The following is a 20,269-nucleotide window of genomic DNA, read 5'->3' on the forward strand; positions in this document are numbered from 1 at the left end:
GGTTTGGGTCGTTTCCCTCCCCCTCAGCTCTGTCAACCATATTTTTCTTGTATAAAAAATCTGAAGTTTTGCAAAAGAACATGTGAAATAAACTCAGACAAAGTAACTTAAAAGAGAACTTTCAGACAAGGTTAGTTCAGTCATAGTTACTTTGAAAAGAATTAGCAAATGCGTATACGTGGTCCAGAAACATCTAGAACTGACTGTACAAGTTAGTATTAAAGGAGACCAGCAAAGGTTTTTTTTAAAAAAAATAATAAAAAAAACAATCAGACTTGTTCCTTTTTTCAATCTCTATAACATTTAAAGGCCTGAAACATGTGTTTTTAAAAATCTGTATTTTGCTTGTTTTGTCTTTTCTACCCTATATGACTCTATAACAGTTGTTCTTTGATCGGGCCCCCTTTCTTTATGTCTGTAGTCATTTATGCCATCCCCTGCCAAGTACATATACCATTACCTAGCTCTGAAGGCAGAGTGGAGAGCAGCAGCTACTGGCTGGGCCACCAGCTCTCAAGGCAGCACTGCACCAACAGCACAGAAGTATGGGTAGCAATGTGAAATCACTTTTCACAACAGACTTACCACCCCATTGCCACTCTTACTTTATGCTGCTGCTGCCACCACAAGTCTGAATGCCTAAGCCCCGGGTAAGGGATGGCAGAGAGGAGAGCTGAAGCTCAGGTGATGCAGCTCCAGCTGTCACTTTTATCTCCACATCCTAGGTGTGCCTGACCCTTTTGCACAAGACCCAGCCAGCTGGGGCTGATAGCCAGAGCTCTTAAACGAAAACAAAAAACCCACACAGCTCTCACCTCCCTCGACACATTCCCTCACCTCCCTTGGGAGGCCCACCACACAGTCTGAGAACGGCTGCTCTATAGTAAATAAAGAAATAGTGAAACTGCCATCCTCAAAGAGTCAAGTGAAAGAAAGCCAATCAAGTGAGGGAGGAAGAAAGTGTTTCAATAATTATTAACACTCATTTACCTCCAGTAGATAATGAACATTTCAGAGAAGGGATATCTATTATGTACTGGTATTACAATATCTCCTAGAGGACCCAAACAATCCCACTTCCTCCATTAAGGCGCTAGAGTACAGGAGATGTATGTTCAGAGACGTCCAAGGGCTCCTCCAGCAAAGCTGGAGACGAGGGGATCGGAGCAGGACTTGAGAGCTGGATTACGACGGCTTCTCCTTTTTAATCATTCTCAGAACAGGCGAAGGAGCATCGCTTCGGCATACAGGAGAGCTCCCATTTCAGGAGAAATAAATGCCACTGAGCGAACCCAAACCCACTCCCTGTCACAGCCGCCTCCGATACCAGCAGTCCGGGGCCAACATTACAGCACAGCTTAGAAGACCAGGAAAAAAAAAAACACAACTCTCTCCTGTCTTACGAAGTGACCTCCGTCAAGAGGCTACACGCCAGCCTGGGACAACCCCGCGCTCCTGCTCGGCTCCCCCCCACCGCACCTGCTCTCCGCGCGGAGCAGCTGGTACCGTGGGAAGCCGCTAGAACGGCCCGGGCTGCGGCGGCTCCCGCAGCGAGGCTCCCTTTGAGACCGAGTGCCGGTGTCCGCGCCCCGAGGGCCACAGCCGAGGCTTCCCGCGCCAGGAGCGGACAGGCGGCACCAGGCGTTGACCGGACCGGACCGGACCAGCCCTCCCTCGCGGCCCCGCCCGCTGTGCCCCCTCCAGCCTCACGCCCGGCAGCGAGGGACGCAGCGCTACCCGCACTCCCCGGCCGTGGAGCCGCTCTCACCTCTCGAGACAGCCGCTCAACGGAGAGGACGCAACGACGAGCCTCACCGTAGGGAGAAAAAGGGAAGGATCGTTGCGAGGCTACAGAAGCCTCGCAACAGCCTCAGCCACTAACAACAGCACGCTTGGGGGGGATATCGTAAATTGTTTTGCCGTAAGTGAAGGAAGTGGTGCTGCGGCGACCACCCAACTGCGCCTGCGCGAAGGGAAGGCCCGCCTGCACCAGGTAGGGCAATGGAAAAAGTCCAGGCTTGGGGGCCCCCGAGCATCATCAGACACGTGATCGTCAGTGGCCCCGCCCATTGACGTCTGCTTGCTTGTCCTGGCTGGAGCTGCCGGCCGCCTAGCCTCGTGACCTTGCGCTGCTGCTTCTGGAGCCTAGGGGCAGGGGCGCGGCTTAGCAATGGAGTTAATCCCACAGCGTGTAGTGTAGACACATCTGCAGTCAGTTTAACTGGTAATTGTAACCGAGGAGGGAGCCTGAGTTATAGCATGCATATAGTAAAGGTGTGGAATTCCCTATTAGTGCATTTCACTCAACTCCAGTGGGCATGTAAAATGGTGTCTTGTCTAACTTCCCACAGCACAAACTTACCCTAAGGCTTTAACAGTTGGTTTCCCTTCCTTGGTTTGGTGCATCATCATTAATAAAAGGCAGTGCAATTGCAGGCAAATGTGACCCTCAATGACAATTGCAGAGAGTCACCGAAGGCAAAAGGTTGCACAGGTGGTTGTGGTTCTCAATTGTCTTGCCTAGAACCTTTATTATGGGTGGTGACAGCTGAGATGGAAAGAATTCAGCATCACTGTCAGTGCCCATAATGAGTTTACAGGGATGGTAATTAGGAAAAAAACACAGTTCAATATTTTTGAGTAAAACTGACAGAAATCTATAATAGTCAAGGCACATAGAACTCCATGTTACCAATTACTCCATGTCTCTGGATTAAGTTTAGAAGTGTGAGCAACAAGAGTGATGTAGTGGTGGGAGTCTGCTATAGACCACTGGACCAGGGGGATGAGGCTTTCTTCCGGCAACTGACAGAAGCTACTAGATCACATGCCCTGGTTCTCATGGGTGACTTTAATTTTCCTGATATCTGCTGGGAGAGCAATACAGTGGTACATAGACAATCCAGGAAGTTTTTGGAACGCGTAGGGGACAATTTCCTGGTGCAAGTGCTAGAGGAGCCAACTAGGGGGGGAGCTTTTCTTGACCTGCTGCTCACAAACCGGGAAGAATTAGTGGGGGAAGCAAAAGTGGATGGGAATCTGGGAGGCAGTGACCATGAGTTGGTTGAGTTCAGGATCCTGACACAGGGACGAAAGGTAAACAGCAGGATACGGACCCTGGACTTCAGGAAAGCAGACTTCGACTCCCTCAGGGAACGGATGGGTAGGATCCCCTGGGGGACTAACATGAAGGGGAGAGGAGTCCAGGAGAGCTGGCTGTATTTCAAGGAATCCCTGTTGAGGTTACAGGGACAAACCATCCCGGTGAGTCGAAAGAATAGTAAATATGGCAGGCGACCAACTTGGCTTAACGGTGAAATCCTAGCGGATCTTAAACATAAAAAAGACACTTACAAGAAGTGGAAGGTTGGACATATGACCAGGGAAGAGTATAAAAATATTGCTCGGGCATGTAGGAATGAAATCAGGAGGGCCAAATCGCACCTGGAGCTGCAGCTAGTAAGAGATGTCAAGAGTAACAAGAAGGGTTTCTTCAGGTATGGTGGCAACAAGAAGAAAGCCAAGGAAAGTGTGGGCCGCTTACTGAATGAGGGAGGCAACTTAGTGACAGAGGATGTGGAAAAAGCTGATGTACTCAATGCTTTTTTTGCCTCTGTCTTCACTAACAAGGTCAGCTCCCAGACTGCTGCGCTGGGCATCACAACATGGGGAGTAGATGGCCAGCCCTCTGTGGAGAAAGAGGTGGTTAGGGACTATTTAGACAAGCTGGACGTGCACAAGTCCATGGGGCCGGACAAGTTGCATCCAAGAGTGCTAAAGGAATTGGCGGCTGTGATTGCAGAGCCATTGGCCATTATCTTTGAAAACTCGTGGCGAACGGGGGAAGTCCCAGATGGCCGGAAAAAGGCTAATCTAGTGCCAATCTTTAAAAAAGGGAAGAAGGAGGATCCTGGGAACTACAGGCCAGTCAGCCTCACCTCAGTCCCCAGAAAAATCATGGAGCAGGTCCTCAAAGAATCAATCCTGAAGCACTTACATGGGAGGAAAGTGATCAGGAACAGTCAGCATGGATTCACCAAGGGAAGGTCATGCTTGATTAATCTAATCGCCTTCTATGATGAGATTACTGGTTCTGTGGATGAAGGGAAAGCAGTGGATGTATTGTTTCTTGACTTTACCAAAGCTTTTGACACGGTCTCCCACAGTATTCTTGTCAGCAAGTTAAAGAAGTATGGGCTGGATGAATGCACTATAAGGTGGGTAGAAAGTTGGCTAGATTGTCGGGCTCAATGGGTAGTGATCAATGGCTCCATGTCTAGTTGGCAGCCGGTGTCAAGTGGAGTGCCCCAGGGGTCGGTCCTGGGGCCAGTTTTGTTCAATATCTTCATAAATGATCTGGAGAATGGTGTGGATTGCACTCTCAGCAAATTTGCAGATGATACTAAACTAGGAGGAGTGGTAGATACGCTGGAGGGCAGGGATAGGATACAGAGGGACCTAGACAAATTGGAGGATTGGGTCAAAAGAAATCTGATGAGGTTCAACAAGGACAAGTGCAGAATCCTGCACTTAGGACGGAAGAATCCAATGCACTGCTACAGACTAGGGACCGAATGGCTCAGCAGCAGTTCTGCATAAAAGGACCTAGGGGTGACAGTGGACGAGAAGCTGGATATGAGTCAACAGTGTGCCCTTGTTGCCAAGAAGGCCAATGGCATTTTGGGATGTATAAGTAGGGGCATAGCGAGCAGATCGAGGGACGTGATCGTTCCCCTCTATTCGACATTGGTGAGGCCTCATCTGGAGTACTGTGTCCAGTTTTGGGCCCCACACTACAAGAAGGATGTGGAAAAATTGGAGAGAGTCCAGCGAAGGGCAACAAAAATTATTAGTGGTCTGGAACACATGACTTATGAGGAGAGGCTGAGGGAACTGGGATTGTTTAGTCTGCAGAAGAGAAGAATGAGGGGGGATTTGATAGCTGCTTTCAACTTCCTGAGAGGTGGTTCCAGAGAGGATGGTTCTAGACTATTTTCAGTGGTAGAAGAGGACAGGACAAGGAGTAATGGTCTCAAGTTGCAGTGGGGGAGGTTTAGATTGGATATTAGGAAAAACTTTTTCACTAGGAGGGTGGTGAAACACTGGAATGTGTTACCTAGGGAGGTGATAGAATCTCCTTCCTTAGAAGTTTTTAAGGTCAGGCTTGACAAAGCCCTGGCTGGGATGATTTAATTGGGGATTGGTCCTGCTTTGAGCAGGGGGTTGGACTAGATGACCTCCTGAGGTCCCTTCCAACCCTGATATTCTATGATTCTATGATTCTGTGAATTCAGATTTGATGGTGATAGTGCCCTTTAGGTACAAACACTTGAGTAAGTAATTTTCTTGCTATTACTTTAGTCTATTTAATTTAATACAGTTTTGCTGATTTTAATATCTGTGCTCTGTATTGTTTAGTTTTGCTTATGAAATAAAATGGGTGGAATTTATTAATTAGCAAAAAAAATGCAGATATCTGCCCCCCCCCCCCAGTCTTGCTATGAGTTTTGCATAAAACCCCACTGAAGCCAATAGGGCTTGATCTGTGAGGCTGTCATTGTGGTATTGCAGCCAAAATTATTTTGCTCAAGGTATTTTTAAGTGAATTCACCCACCCTTTATTTAGAGCTACTTGGAAAAAAACCAAATCCAGCTGCCTATTAGCCAGGAATCCACCCAATCCCCCAGCTGATGGGATTCTTACCAGGGTACTTCCTGGACTCATTTAACATGAGACACTGGAGTCAGATGTGCAGACTATCATCACAGCAACTGGCGACAAAGGGAGCTGTGCTTTGAACACATGTAGTGCTATAAAAGTCTCAGTGTTCTGAAAAAAACAAATCAAACACTAGGCTTCTTAAATTAGGCCTCCTGTGATGTGTGGCTCAGAGAGCCAGGTAGCCTAGTGGTTAATGTACCTGGTCTCCAACCCCTTATCTTGTTATTGAGGGGGCATAGTAGTGGTACCCGATCCCTGCCTTCAACCCAGGAGTGTTTGGGACCCCCACTGCATCTGGGGCATTTGCAGTTAAATGGGGCAGAGTAGGGGGACTCAGGCCCTCCTCCCCCAGCCCAGAGCCCAGTGGTAAGTACAACTGGCAGGTTCCTCCCTATACAGAGTCAAAATCTGCCACCCCAGGCTACTCGCTACCTATTTGCCTTTTCAGTCTGGGGCATGGCTCCGGTGGTCCAAACAGTCAGTAGCTTCACAAAGTCCCAAATGAGCAGGGCCCTGCAAGATCTGCTGCTGCTTGAAATGGGTGGTGATTGGGGAAGGCTCTGCCAAGGGCCTGTCCCACACTGTGGTCCCCATTCAGGTTCCACTATCTACCTGGTTTCCTTAAAGAAGGAGTCTTCTTTCCTGGATCCTGTTCACCTGCCCTTACCAAGTCTTCTGAATTCCTTTTAATTTGCTTCTACAGCTGGAGCAGGTCTATAGACGCAATGCTACCTGGGCACAGTATTGCCTTTTAATTTCTTTGGGCCCAGTGTGGGGTTTGTAAACCTCATCATACCCCCAAAATTAGTGGACAATTTTGACCTCAGTCTGTAAAATGGGAACAATAATAACCCCTCAGCTCACATGGATGTTGTGAAAATAAACTAATTCATCTACATGAATCACTTGGATACTATAGCAATGATTGCTATATAAAAGCCATGAGGACATTTATAATTCCTGATCATTCAAAGCAGGATTTGAATGGTAGTCAGTAAATAAGACATGGGTCACATATTAAAAATGATAAAATGCTGACTCGTTGCTTATCCAGTTAGCATCATCCAGTTTGTACACTGAATGAAGCAGGGGTCTCGTGGGAAAAATATATGATCATGTAATTAAAGACATGCATAAGGGGACCAAAGAAAGGTTGCACATACTAGCTTGATTCTGTTATTTTCTAACTTCTGAGGACTTGACTTTACAATCTTAATGTTTAAAATTTCTTTTGTGTGTGGTTTCTTTAATAGTTATATTACAGAATCAGCTAGGAACCCAAATTAAGGATTTGTGCTAGCCATTGTACAGACATATAATAAATAAATAAATAAATAAAAGAATAGATATTGACCGAAACAGGAGCTACAATTAACAATGGCCAGGAGTCTCAATCTCAGGTTCGCAAAAAGAAAAGGAGTACTTGTGGCACCTTAGAGACTAACCAATTTATTTGAGCATGAGCTTTCGTGAGCTACAGCTCACTTCATCGGATGCATACCGTGGAAACTGCAGCAGACTTTATATACACACAGAGAATATGAAACAATACCTCCTCCCACCCCACTGTCCTGCTGGTAATAGCTTATCTAAAGTGATCATCAAGTTGGGCCATTTCCAGCACAAATCCAGGTTTTCTCACCCTCCACCCACCCCCACACAAACTCACTCTCCTGCTGGTGATAGCCCATCCAAAGTGACAACTCTCTACACAATGTGCATGATAATCAAGTTGGGCCATTTCCTGCACAAATCCAGGTTCTCTCACCCCCTCACCCCCCTCCCAAAAACCACACACACAAACTCACTATCCTGCTGGTAATAGCTCATCCAAAGTGACCACTCTCCCTACAATGTGCATGATAATCAAGGTGGGCCATTTCCAGCACAAATCCAGGTTTTCTCACCCCCCCACCCCCATACACAGACAAACTCACTCTCCTGCTGGTAATAGCTCATCCAAACTGACCACTCTCCAAGTTTAAATCCAAGTTAAACCAGAACATCTGGGGGGGGGGGTAGGAAAAAACAAGGGGAAATAGGCTACCTTGCATAATGACTTAGCCACTCCCAGTCTCTATTTAAGCCTAAATTAATAGTATCCAATTTGCAAATGAATTCCAATTCAGCAGTTTCTCGCTGGAGTCTGGATTTGAAGTTTTTTTTGTTTTAAGATAGCGACCTTCATGTCTGTGATTGCGTGACCAGAGAGATTGAAGTGTTCTCCGACTGGTTTATGAATGTTATAATTCTTGACATCTGATTTGTGTCCATTTATTCTTTTACGTAGAGACTGTCCAGTTTGACCAATGTAAATGGCAGAGGGGCATTGCTGGCACATGATGGCATATATCACATTGGTGGATGTGCAGGTGAACGAGCCTCTGATAGTGTGGCTGATGTTATTAGGCCCTGTGATGGTGTCCCCTGAATAGATATGTGGGCACAGTTGGCAACGGGCTTTGTTGCAAGGAAAGGTTCCTGGGTTAGTGGTTCTGTTGTGTGGTATGTGGTTGTTGGTGAGTATTTGCTTCAGGTTGCGGGGCTGTCTGTAGGCAAGGACTGGCCTGTCTCCCAAGATTTGTGAGAGTGTTGGGTCATCCTTTAGGATAGGTTGTAGATCCTTAATAATGCGTTGGAGGGGTTTTAGTTGGGGGCTGAAGGTGACGGCTACTACAGGACAGGCCTAACAAAGAAAATAACAGAATGCCACTAGCCGTTGGATGACCCAACACTCTCACAAATCTTGGGAGACAGGCCAGTCCTTGCCTACAGACAGCCCCGCAACCTGAAGCAAATACTCACCAACAACCACATACCACACAACAGAACCACTAACCCAGGAACCTTTCCTTGCAACAAAGCCCGTTGCCAACTGTGCCCACATATCTATTCAGGGGACACCATCACAGGGCCTAATAACATCAGCCACACTATCAGAGGCTCGTTCACCTGCACATCCACCAATGTGATATATGCCATCATGTGCCAGCAATGCCCCTCTGCCATTTACATTGGTCAAACTGGACAGTCTCTACGTAAAAGAATAAATGGACACAAATCAGATGTCAAGAATTATAACATTCATAAACCAGTCGGAGAACACTTCAATCTCTCTGGTCACGCAATCACAGACATGAAGGTCGCTATCTTAAAACAAAAAAAACTTCAAATCCAGACTCCAGCGAGAAACTGCTGAATTGGAATTCATTTGCAAATTGGATACTATTAATTTAGGCTTAAATAGAGACTGGGAGTGGCTAAGTCATTATGCAAGGTAGCCTATTTCCCCTTGTTTTTTCCTACCCCCCCCCCCAGATGTTCTGGTTTAACTTGGATTTAAACTTGGAGAGTGGTCAGTTTGGATGAGCTATTACCAGCAGGAGAGTGAGTTTGTCTGTGTATGGGGGTGGGGGGGTGAGAAAACCTGGATTTGTGCTGGAAATGGCCCACCTTGATTATCATGCACATTGTAGGGAGAGTGGTCACTTTGGATGAGCTATTACCAGCAGGATAGTGAGTTTGTGTGTGTGGTTTTTGGGAGGGGGGTGAGGGGGTGAGAGAACCTGGATTTGTGCAGGAAATGGCCCAACTTGATTATCATGCACATTGTGTAGAGAGTTGTCACTTTGGATGGGCTATCACCAGCAGGAGAGTGAGTTTGTGTGGGGGTGGGTGGAGGGTGAGAAAACCTGGATTTGTGCTGGAAATGGCCCAACTTGATGATCACTTTAGATAAGCTATTACCAGCAGGACAGTGGGGTGGGAGGAGGTATTGTTTCATATTCTCTGTGTGTATATAAAGTCTGCTGCAGTTTCCACGGTATGCATCCAATGAAGTGAGCTGTAGCTCACGAAAGCTCATGCTCAAATAAATTGGTTAGTCTCTAAGGTGCCACAAGTACTCCTTTTCTTTTTGCGAATACAGACTAACACAGCTGTTACTCTGAAATCTCAGGTTCGCCTCCCTTCCCATATCTATCACCGAGGGTTTGTGTTCCCAGATATGACTCAGACAGGATAAAGGTATAACAAGATTTATTAATGGGGTGGCAAGGACTTCCCAGGTAACAAGGTGAGACAGATAATAAAACAAGGCAGGCTGTACCAACAGGGATCTATATATGAGGATTAAAATGACAATGACACTACCATCTCTGGCAGCTTGATTTGATGGTGTCTTCTCCTCTTCACGATGGATGCAGCACGACAGAATGGCCGGATCCCTCAGATGGAGACCAGGACCTTGAGGCGGAACCAGATGAACGTCTTCTTGGGTAAGATGGAAGTACTCAGGTAATTAAATCCCTCCCTCTCCCTTTACCTGTGTCGTCATGCATGGGGCAAGCGTTCACTATAGGAGAAGGATTAGGTTCGTGTAGGTAAGGATATTCCCTGCTTGAGATGACCCTTGTGGGGTGAATGGCCTAACCTATTAACCCGCAGCCGCTTGCTCTGTCTCTAACAGACAGCAACAAGACTGTCACTCAGGCGAGCAGCCCCAATCTAATCTGAGCACTGCCCTTATATAGACATAGGGTTGCTAGGCAGATTAGCCAATGACAGTAACCATTTTTTCCCACCTAAACATAAAAAAGTGCCAAATTCAGAGTGAGGAGGGGACAAGAAGGACTTACAAAACGGATGCTTAGTTGTCCTTTAGAGCAGTGCTACTAAAAGTGGTGGTCCGCGGACCAGTCCTGGTTCGTGAGCCATTGGCTGCCGGTCTGCGGCACATTGGAGAAAAAAATTGCCAGTCCCCCACATCAGATAGCTTGAGAAGCACTGCTTTAGAGGATCCAAGATGGCCTTAGGATTTTTACCTCTATACAGAGAGCTCATAATCTTCATGTCAGACAGGATGCAACATCTGGATGAAACAGATGTATAGGATGGGAGTGGTTTGGAAGGATGTGGTAATAATAAAATAAATAGGATTTAGCAGGAAAGTAGAAGTCACAGTTTTCCCCTTGCCTAACCAATGCCAGCCAGGAATGATTTATACCCATCATTGCAGAGGTAGGTTTTAAGGATGGTTTAAAAGCAGATCATGTGTTGGCTTTATGAATTTTGATGAGTTTCAACTATGCAGATAGACTCAGTATGGCAGAAAGCATGGAGTGCTTGAAAGGGAAGTGAGCAGTTGGGCGATCGAGACTGTGATCATTGAAAGAACAAATGCTAGAGTCAAAACTGTATGTTAGATATGCATGTCCCTGTATTATACAGAGGATGGACCTAAATGACCTTAAAGACCAAGACAAAGAGCTTATGTTGGATGTGGTGAAGAAGGGAAGCCCGTGGAGGAATGCAAAGAGGGGGATGATGTAGTCAGTGTGATAAGCCAGTAAGATGATCCTAATGGCAGTGTTTCAAATTTAGTTAAAAGGCGTCAGTGGTTGGTGTCAGGTTGAGGTGTGAGATCATGAGGGTCTGAACAACAGCCTTCTCAAGCATGAGAGAGAGGAGAGTCCAAATCTTAGAAATACGTAGGTTGAAGCGGCAAGAAAATAATCTGGATATATTTAACTTCATCAATTCACATTTGCAAGATAAGACTGTAATGTGCCAATCTGATGTGTATTGGCTGCACCTTATGCTTGTGCTGAATCCCACTGAAGTCAACAAGCTGCATGCAAGTGCAATGTCTAGCTGCACAGATCCAGCTGCAGGATGTAAGCCTAAACCATGGTGTATTTTTGGTGTTACTACAAAACATTTTTTTTTACAACTTTTCTTCTCTTTTACTTACTTAATTAAGACTACAGAGCCAACACAGTAGGATAACAAGGGCTGGCCTTTATTAAAAAGATTTTCAGGTAAAATGAAACATAGAGCAAATAAAGTAATGCAAAACAGGCCATTCAATAAAATGTGCATAACTCACATAACTAGCAAGACACTTAAGAAAAGAAAAAGATTTTACAATTGTGTAAACAAAACTAATTCACAATAAAAATAGCACAAATTGGTAAAATAATAGCTTCAGTGAAAGAGTGACTAATAATATACTCATTATATACTCATATATGATACACAATATATATATATAATATACTCATATATGATACACAATATATAGATAATATACACAAAGAATCAGCCCCACCAGAACAGTTATTCAGACTTCATTATTCTCTCATAAAAAAACTTTAAAAATGTATTAAAAGATGCCCCTTACCATTAGATAAGGCATACATACATATAACCGCAATTAACTTGAAATATAGTCCCTTTTCACAAAATAACTTAAACGCAGTTTCAGGGGTTAGAATTATCCTGAGCTTTCCTGCCAGTTTTTGTAGTTTTACAGTCATATTTTTATATTTAAAATCATATGTACTCCTCTGTCCTTTATGAAGGACCCACACAATAAATTGACTTTACAAGGGAAACAGTACAAGTGGCTATTTGCTTGTGCACAAAGTAAGCAAACTGAAAAAAAAGTTTCTTATTTTTGTTATAGCAATCTTCGGTGTTGCTTGTAACAATAGATGAAAGATTTGTGGACAGAAGTGATTTTAGCTTGGAACTGTCATTTTACTTAAACACTCTTTTATTATAAAATAAACAATAGGGATAAATACATTCATACGCTGAACTGATGTTTGGGGATGTTGTGGGAAAGTAATACATCATAGTATATAAATGACAACACTTGAACGTCAATAGTGCTTTTCATCTGAAGATCACAAGTAGTATTGTATTGGGGAAACTGAGACACATATTGATTAAGGGACTTGCCTAAGACCACAGGAAGTCCAGTGGCAAAGCTGGGAACAGAACTCGGGAATACTGATTGGCAGACCTGTGCCCTATCTTCTAGATCATAATATCAAACAAATTGGAGAAAATTCAGAAAACAGTAATAAAAATGATAGAGGGACTACCTCAATAGGGAAGATATAATATAAATAAATATGGTTGCTAGGCTAAATGATAATGAAAGGCCAGTATGACAACTATCTAATATTTAAAGGGATGATGGAAGAATAGTTTTGTAAGGTAATTGCGAATGGAGTATAATGAAAATTTTTCTAATGCTGACATCTAATAACAGGCCTCTAAGCTCACCTAAATTCTGTAGGTGACACGAGCTAATGGAATGTGGCACTAGTGGAAAGTCTTAATCATCTGCAAGATAAACTACTTGGCTTGCATTGAAATTTCAAGTGAAGCACCATACTTATGGCCATGATGAGAAATCCCACTCTGCAATATTTGACTCATTTGCCCTTTCTGGGAAGGGGAGTAAAGATTTCTTACTACCTACCTTATGGTGTAGCAAAGAACCCAGCTGTCCCACTACCAGCAAGTTGTGGGGAATCAGTGGGAAGCATTTACCAAATTTAAAATATCTTATGAATAGTTTATGATATTTTATTCATTTTTAAATAACCGTGATTTTTGTTACTCCGCAAAACAGTAACATTTTTTAAAAAGAAGGAATGTATGGCCTAGGGGGTTAGTAACAGGAAGAAATGGCGAAAAATCTGAAAATGGTCCTGATTAATCCCCTACCCACACCCTCCTCACGTAGCTGCTTGTCATAAATATAAAGGGAAGGGTAAACCCCTTTAAAATCCCTCCTGGCCAGAGGAAAAATCCTCTCCCCTGTAAAGGGTTAAGAAGCTAAAGGTAACCTCGCTGGCACCTGACCAAAATGACCAATGAGGAGACAAGATACTTTCAAAAGCTGGAAGGAGGGAGAGAAACAAAGGGTCTGTGTCTGTCTGTATGCTGCTTTTGCTGGGGACAGAATAGGAATGGAGTCTTAGAACTTTTAGTAAGTAATCTAGCTAGGTATGTGTTAGATTATGATTTCTTTAAATGGCTGAGAAAGGAACTGTGCTGAATAGAATGACTATTCCCGTCTGTGTGTCTTTTTTGTAACTTAAGGTTTTGCCTAGAGGGATTCTCTATGTTTTGAATCTAATTACCCTGTAAGATATCTACCATCCTGATTTTACAGAGGGGATTTTTTTACTTCTATTAAAAGTCTTCTTGTAAGAAAACTGAATGCTTTTTCATTGTTCTCAGATCCAAGGGTTTGGGTCTGTGGTCACCTATGCAAATTGGTGAGGATTTTTACCAAACCTTTCCCAGGAAGTGGAGTGCAAGGGTTGGGAGGATTTTGGGGGGAAAGACGTGTCCAAACAACGTTTCCCAGTAAACTCAGTTAGAGTTTGGTGGTGGCAGTGGAGATCCAGGGACAAAGGATAAAATTAATTTGTACCTTGGGGAAGTTTTAACCTAAGCTGGTGAAAGTAAGCTTAGGAGGTTTTCATGCAGGTCCCCACATCTGTACCCTAGAGTTCAGAGTGGGGGAGGAACCTTGACACTGCTACATATCATACTGACTTTTTGTCTTTAAAGTTGACATGTAGGAATTAAATTGTGTAAGTATCTTCCAAGAGAAGTGTTAGAAGCTCCATTATTTAAGTCAATTAAAATTTGACTAGACAAAGCACTTGAGAATATACTCTAGAAGCAGAATCCTACAATGGCAGGAGGATGGACTAGATAACCTACTAGCTATTATACATTTCTAATGATGAGATTTTAAGAAAAAAAAGTAGTAATTCTATACAGCCTGCTAATCTAAATAATCAAAACATGATTTTAGTGTAATGTGATATGATTTATAGGTATTATATGTTGACTGCTTTATGGGTCACAAAAGAGTTCAATTAGCAAGGTTCCAACTGTTCCTATTTTTTTTAAGTAAATTATTCATCATGTTTCCACTTGGTTAATTTCAAATGATCTCAAGTCTATTACATTTCAGTAGCTTTGAAACATCCCTGTATTTTCTCCAAATAATTCTCAAACTGTAAGGAACTTAAGGCCTGATCCTGCAAATACTTACTGTTGAGTGGAGTACTTACTATTGTGAATTCCAAGAGAGTATTCACAGTAGTAAGCATTATGCTCTTTAATAAGCGTTTGTAGAACTGGACCATGAGTGCCTGCTCTAGGTCGCACTGCATTAATATTGACATCATTTGGAGGTGACTTGCGCCTTTGGTGCATTTAAAAATGGGTATTAGTAAAAGCATCTCTGATACATAGATAGGGTGCCAAGAAATGTGTTTTATCACCTGAAATGCGCAAAGCAGTACCTGAAGGAGATGCATAGAGGAGATTGTGTAAAGGATGAGTGAAGACTTATCCATTTCCTTAGTAATAAGGGAGAAAAGAGACTGAGTTGATATCCCATAATAAAATATGATGTAAACATGACTCCCACTGAATGGTTTTCTAAAACAGTTTGGCAGCTTGTTTGCAGGATAGTTAGTTGAACCCTAGATGTTTTAGAACAGTGTTCAAAACCCATGTTTAAGGCCTGTAAAACCTGTTTAGTCTTGTTGATAAACGGGGGCGGGGGGGAGGGAAGCTGTTTTAAAGAATTACAAAAATAATTCATTAAGATGCCATGATAAGATCTTAAATGATCCTAACAAAGTCTTGCATGCTAAATGATGTCTTCGGGGATGGGGAGAACTCCTCATTTTCACTGCAAGGCCCAAACAGGCACCAGGAGAAGGCCAGGAGCTGAAATAGTTTGAATGTGGGAAATGGAATGTGTGATTAAAAATACCCTTCACCTCACCAGGGAGTGATTTTAAACACTACTGTAAAATTAACTGCATGCCAAAAGAGTCCCACTCGCTCACAATGAGCAAGACTAAAGAGACTATTCCAGGAGCTTGATTTTTCTTGCCTTCACTCAATTGTCCTGGTTATAGGCACCAACTTCCTTTCTACCTGAGGGGTGCTCAGCCCCACTCAACCCCAGGCCTGCCCCTACTCCACTCCCATCCCCACTCCCAGGCCTTCCCTCAAGGCCCCACCCCTGCCCTGCCTCTTCCCACTCCCTCTCCCGAGCATGCCCCATCCCTGCTCTTCCCTCCCCTTCCCTCCCAGCGCCTCCTGCATGCCGCTGTTCTGCAGTGTGCAGGAGGTGCTGGGAGGGAAGGGGAGGAGTTGATCAGCGGGCCGCCACAGGGTGGGAGAGCTTGGCTGTCGGTGGGTGCTAAGCGGAGCACCTATGGGGTCGGCACCTATGGTCCTGGTAGGTTATCCAGTAGAGCTGTAGCCACTGACTGACTCCTTCCCTACCTGACAATTAATTGTATAGTGGTGGGGGGGGGGGGAGTTATGCTGTTCCATGTTCATCACTGGGAGGAAGGAACTATTGAAGTGCTCCACTGGGGAAAGTGCAGGACTACAGGATCTCTGGCAATTCTGTTCTGATACCATCTTTATTACCATAATAGTATCTGAGCACCTCAGATCTTATTGAGTCTCTTTCCCCTTAGCTTGTCTGGACCCTAGTATGGAGAAAGAACTAAAGGGAGCCTCTCTTCATGCTATTATGACGTTTTATATGAGGAACAGCTCAGCAAGAAGGGGACGTGTACGGGCCCAGGAGACAGAATGTGCTGGTTGGGAAGGAGGTGTCCAGAAGAGAGAAAGGGAGACGACTGATAGGCATCAATGGGGTGAAGGAAGTTAAGGACTTTTCTTTCAAAAAATACAACAGGAAATTAACTGCAAATAATAGGTTAATGCAAAATTAAATTTACTTGTTTTTAAAAAGAAAACTCTGAGAAAATACAAATATTAAGGTACATATTGACAGCTGTGTTGCACACACGTAATGCAGATGAACCTTGATTATCCACGCCTCTTTTTATCTGAAACGAGATTGGATGTCTCAAAGCCTGTTGTTCACACAGAAAATTTCTTTGGTTATCTGAACACTTGCTTATCCAAATGTAGTCAATTTCTCCTTTTACACTTAGATAACCAAGACTACTAAAAAAAAGGAGTACTTTTGGCACCTTAGAGACTAACAAATTTATTTGAGCAAAAGCTTTTGTGAGCTACAGGTCACTTCATCGGATGCATCCAGTGAAGTGAGCAGTAGCTCATGAAAGCTTATGCTCAAATAAATTTGTTAGTCTCTAAGGTGCCAAAAGTACTCCTTTTTTTTTTTTTTTTTTTTTTTGCGGATACAGACTAATACGGCTGCTACTCTGAAACAAGACTGTACTTAATTTCTAATGACTAGTTAAATTGTTTAAATGTATGCTTTAACAGACAACATATGCAATGTGAGCAAATTAATGTTATGGGAGTCTTAACCTTAACATTTCCATTTTTAAATATATAACTTTTAATATTGGATTGATGTTATTTTATGAATTTGTTATAGCTCTTTAATGTTAAGAAGGTGAGGTTGCATAAAATTGACCCTTCCCTATTTTACCATCCTGCTACTACCCAATAGATTTTCTAGTGTTCTTCATTTCAAGATTTTTTCCCCTGTACTGTGTCCCAGATCTGTCCCAAAGCAGGTTGAGAGGGAATATGTTAGAATGTCATATGTAGCGTGGCCACTTGTCCTTCATTTGGTGCCTGTTTCACATTACATGTCAAATTAATCAATAAATATTGTCTTGTATGCACCAAAAACCATGCAAAGGGATTGCACACTGTAATAAAATGTGTTACTTAGAGACGAGTGTGTGTCATAAATAAAACCTTGGGGATGTGCCCTTAAAAATAAACTTTCTCCTATAATTTCCAACTTGTCCTTTATTCGAAACATAAAGGGTTTGTATAGGGGCATGAGAGAGGTTACCATAGCCGGGGCCTCGCTCTTCTGGTTTAGGAACATCAGTCCTGCTGTGCGTTCCCTGTTGCCAGGCGCCTTTTGTGCTGCCCCAGGTGTAGGCACCAGACCGTAAAACCCACTTTTTGCGGTACCCCGCTGACTGGGTGGGTTGCAGTGGGCACCCACTGAGGGCGGAGGAGGGGCTGGAGTGGCTCAGCCGGAGGCTCTGGCTGGAAGGCGCGAGGACCGCTGGCTGGGAGCGGCATGACAGACACCACCCAGCACGCGGCTCCTAGCGCCTCCTAGTCCGAGAGAGCAACGCAGCCCCGGCGTACTACAAGTCCCAGGAGGGCACAGGGAGGGGCACCTCTTATTTCCCGGCATGCAACACTCCACAGCGAGACCGGCAACTGACCCGCCTTGCGATGCACCAGCTCCCGAAATGCAATGCGGAACGAAAAGACTAAATGTCCCAAAATGCAACGCGCCCGCAGCGGATTCCCTGAACGCTCGAAAAAAGCCACCAACAGGGACTACAGTACCCGGCATGCTATGCAACCAGTGCCTCGCGGCATGTTGGGATATGTAGTCTCCATGCCCAGCCGCTGCGCCAACCACACCTCCCATTGTCGCCTCGCTGCCTGCCTCTCACAGCTGCTTGTCAACAATAACCGTACGCTAGGGGCGGCGGCTACGCGTCCCTGTATTCAGGAAGGGCTTGTGCGCACTTTCCCCACAGCCCTCGTAGCCGGGGCTGGCTAAAAGGGGCGTAGCTGCCGCCATGGCCGGTTGTTGTCAGTCGCTGGCAGCGGGTTATGGCGACGGCGGTGAATGAATTCTCCGGGCGGCAGAGGGAAGAAGAAGGGCTCAGCCGGCTCCAGCTCCCCGCCCCAAGCCCCCAGGGCCTGCCCCTCCGCCCCGGCCGGGCCGGCTCCCCCCCTGCAGCAACAGCAGGCGGCGGCGGCGGGGGCGGCCGCGGCGTCTCCCCATAAGCGGAACCTCTATTACTTCTCCTACCCGCTCTTCGCCGCCTTCGCGCTGCTCCGCTTCGTCGCCTTCCAGCTCGGGCTGCTCTTCGCCTGGCTCTGCGAGCGCCTCTCCCGGGGCGCCCTCATGGCCGCCAAGGGCAGGGCCGGGGCCGGCGACGCGCCCGAGCCCGGCGGGGCGCCCGAGACGGTGCGAGCCTGCCACAAGCGAGCCTTCGAGTGCATCTCCGTGGCGCTGCGCATCGATGAAGAGGAGAGAGGTGAGGGCTTGCGGGGAGCCTGGGGTGGGGCGAGGATGGTGCCTGGAGTGGGGACGAGCCTCGAGGGGGGCGGGTGGTATCCTGGGGGAGGGAGGTAGCGAGGCCTGAGTGGATCCAGGGGGGGTCTCTAGCGGTGAGTCCCTTGAATGAGGGGGCGTCTGTTCTTCCCCCATGTCCGGGTGTCATGCGCCCCCCGCATCCTTGGCTCCAGCTGCGTCCTGTCTGTGTGGCACATGAGCTGAACATCCCTGAGGCGTCTCTGCCGCGGGAAGGTGCTGCTGACAGATGGTGTGACAGCGGCTGAGGATACAGATAGAGACCAGAGAGGGGTGGCGTGGAGGGAAGATACCTCTGCAGAAATGGTTCAGTCGTGGAGAATGGCGAGTAAAATTTCTAGCCTGGTGGCAGAGATGTGCAGTAATTTGTGGCCAGCAAACTTCAGAAACCTGCTGAGCATTTCCCATGAGAGAAGGATGAGCTAGAAACAGGTTAAAAAACCTATTAAAACAGCTAAAGCTTAGCGGTGAAATCTTGGCTCAGTGGTACCAGGATTTCAGGCTAGGTGCGTAGCAAGAGTAGAGAGCTATTGTAATTGTTTTTAAAAATCTAGATACTGTGCATTTAAATTAAGTGTTCTGTAGGAGATTGAACTTCATGTTAAGGAGGCGTCAACATATAAAATAGCTTTAATATATAGAATTTTAGCCTTCACCCCACTTTCTGCCTCTTCCCTTTTGTTTTCAGCACCACAACAGTTGGCAGATGCAGTAGGTGATCTAGTTTCTAATATATGTGGCACAAGTAGGGTTTTTGTTGGCTTTTTTTTGGCCCCAAAAAAGTATTTCAAGTTCAGTCTTTAAATTGTTTGCTTTAATTTTAATTCATAGATGCAGATTGGGGAGGAAATTTATGGGGTATTCATGTTCAGAACTAAACTGTCACATTATTCATGCCTACACAATTATATTATCAGGACCGGCGATGTATTTCAGGGTCTGGCAACATCTTTATAGCATACTATTAGTTTGCAAATTGTATACATATTTAAGAAAATCTCTACTCAAGTTTGATATACAAGCTGCCAAATATCAGATAAATTTTTTATAATTTGTACCTTAGCAATTAAACATTGCATTTTCCTTTAAAATTGTTGCTGAGTCATATAATTATCTTACTTTTGCCCAGTAACTTATAGAACTCTGTGAAACAAGTAATTTAAAATAAAATACAAGGTTGAGGAAAACTATTGTTTGGTTTAGATTTAAAAACAAACAATACCTATGGCCAGTGTATTTGACTTAGACCATCTGTCTGTCTGCAGCAGTACAACCCTGCCAGTGTTCAAAGGGGAGTCCTCTAAGGCATGGGTACTGTACTGGGCTTTAAATTCCCGTGGAAACATCCAGCATGATTTTAAGATTTGGAGACTTAATGAAACTATGATTCTGCATAGCAGGAAGTAAAAATTGTTTCCCCCTTTAAAATCAAAATAGAGACTTTATACAGACTGCACGCTTGGTAGGTCATGAAAGGGACAGACTTACTTTGGTCTGGTGCAATAACTTGAGAAGGCAGTAGTGGGCTCGGAAAGAGACTGCATGCAGCCTTATTAATATAAAAAGATGTTTGTGTGACATAGGACTTGTGAGGGTTCAAAGAAAACTTAGAACTGAAGTTG

At 44.8% G+C, this 20,269-nt stretch overlaps 2 protein-coding genes across 8 annotated transcripts in view; one reads left to right on the top strand and one right to left on the bottom strand.

Moving 5' to 3' along the window:
• The window catches only part of DPY30 (dpy-30 histone methyltransferase complex regulatory subunit), a 30,688-nt gene extending 12,229 nt beyond the window's left edge, over window positions 1-18,459 (bottom strand). The window contains exon 1 of one of the 4 annotated variants that reach the window (XM_077813512.1): window positions 18,363-18,459. The gene's annotated coding sequence lies outside the window, so the exon portion shown is untranslated. Of the gene's footprint in view, window positions 1-990; window positions 1,418-1,479; window positions 1,603-1,768; window positions 1,953-18,362 lie in introns of those variants that run through there. The other 3 variants (XM_077813510.1, XM_077813514.1, XM_077813511.1) reach the window with 3 other exon arrangements.
• SPAST (spastin) overlaps window positions 17,971-20,269 on the top strand; it is a 61,833-nt gene continuing 59,534 nt past the window's right edge. For all 4 annotated transcript variants that reach the window (XM_077813505.1, XM_077813507.1, XM_077813506.1 and 1 more), the window contains exon 1: window positions 17,971-18,591. In XM_077813505.1, coding sequence (XP_077669631.1) covers window positions 18,177-18,591 — 415 coding nt within the window. In that variant the 5' untranslated portion in view covers window positions 17,971-18,176. The remainder of the gene's footprint in view (window positions 18,592-20,269) is intronic.

Source organism: Eretmochelys imbricata, chromosome 3 (genome assembly GCF_965152235.1).
Source record: "Eretmochelys imbricata isolate rEreImb1 chromosome 3, rEreImb1.hap1, whole genome shotgun sequence".
Classification (NCBI taxonomy): domain Eukaryota; kingdom Metazoa; phylum Chordata; order Testudines; family Cheloniidae; genus Eretmochelys; species Eretmochelys imbricata.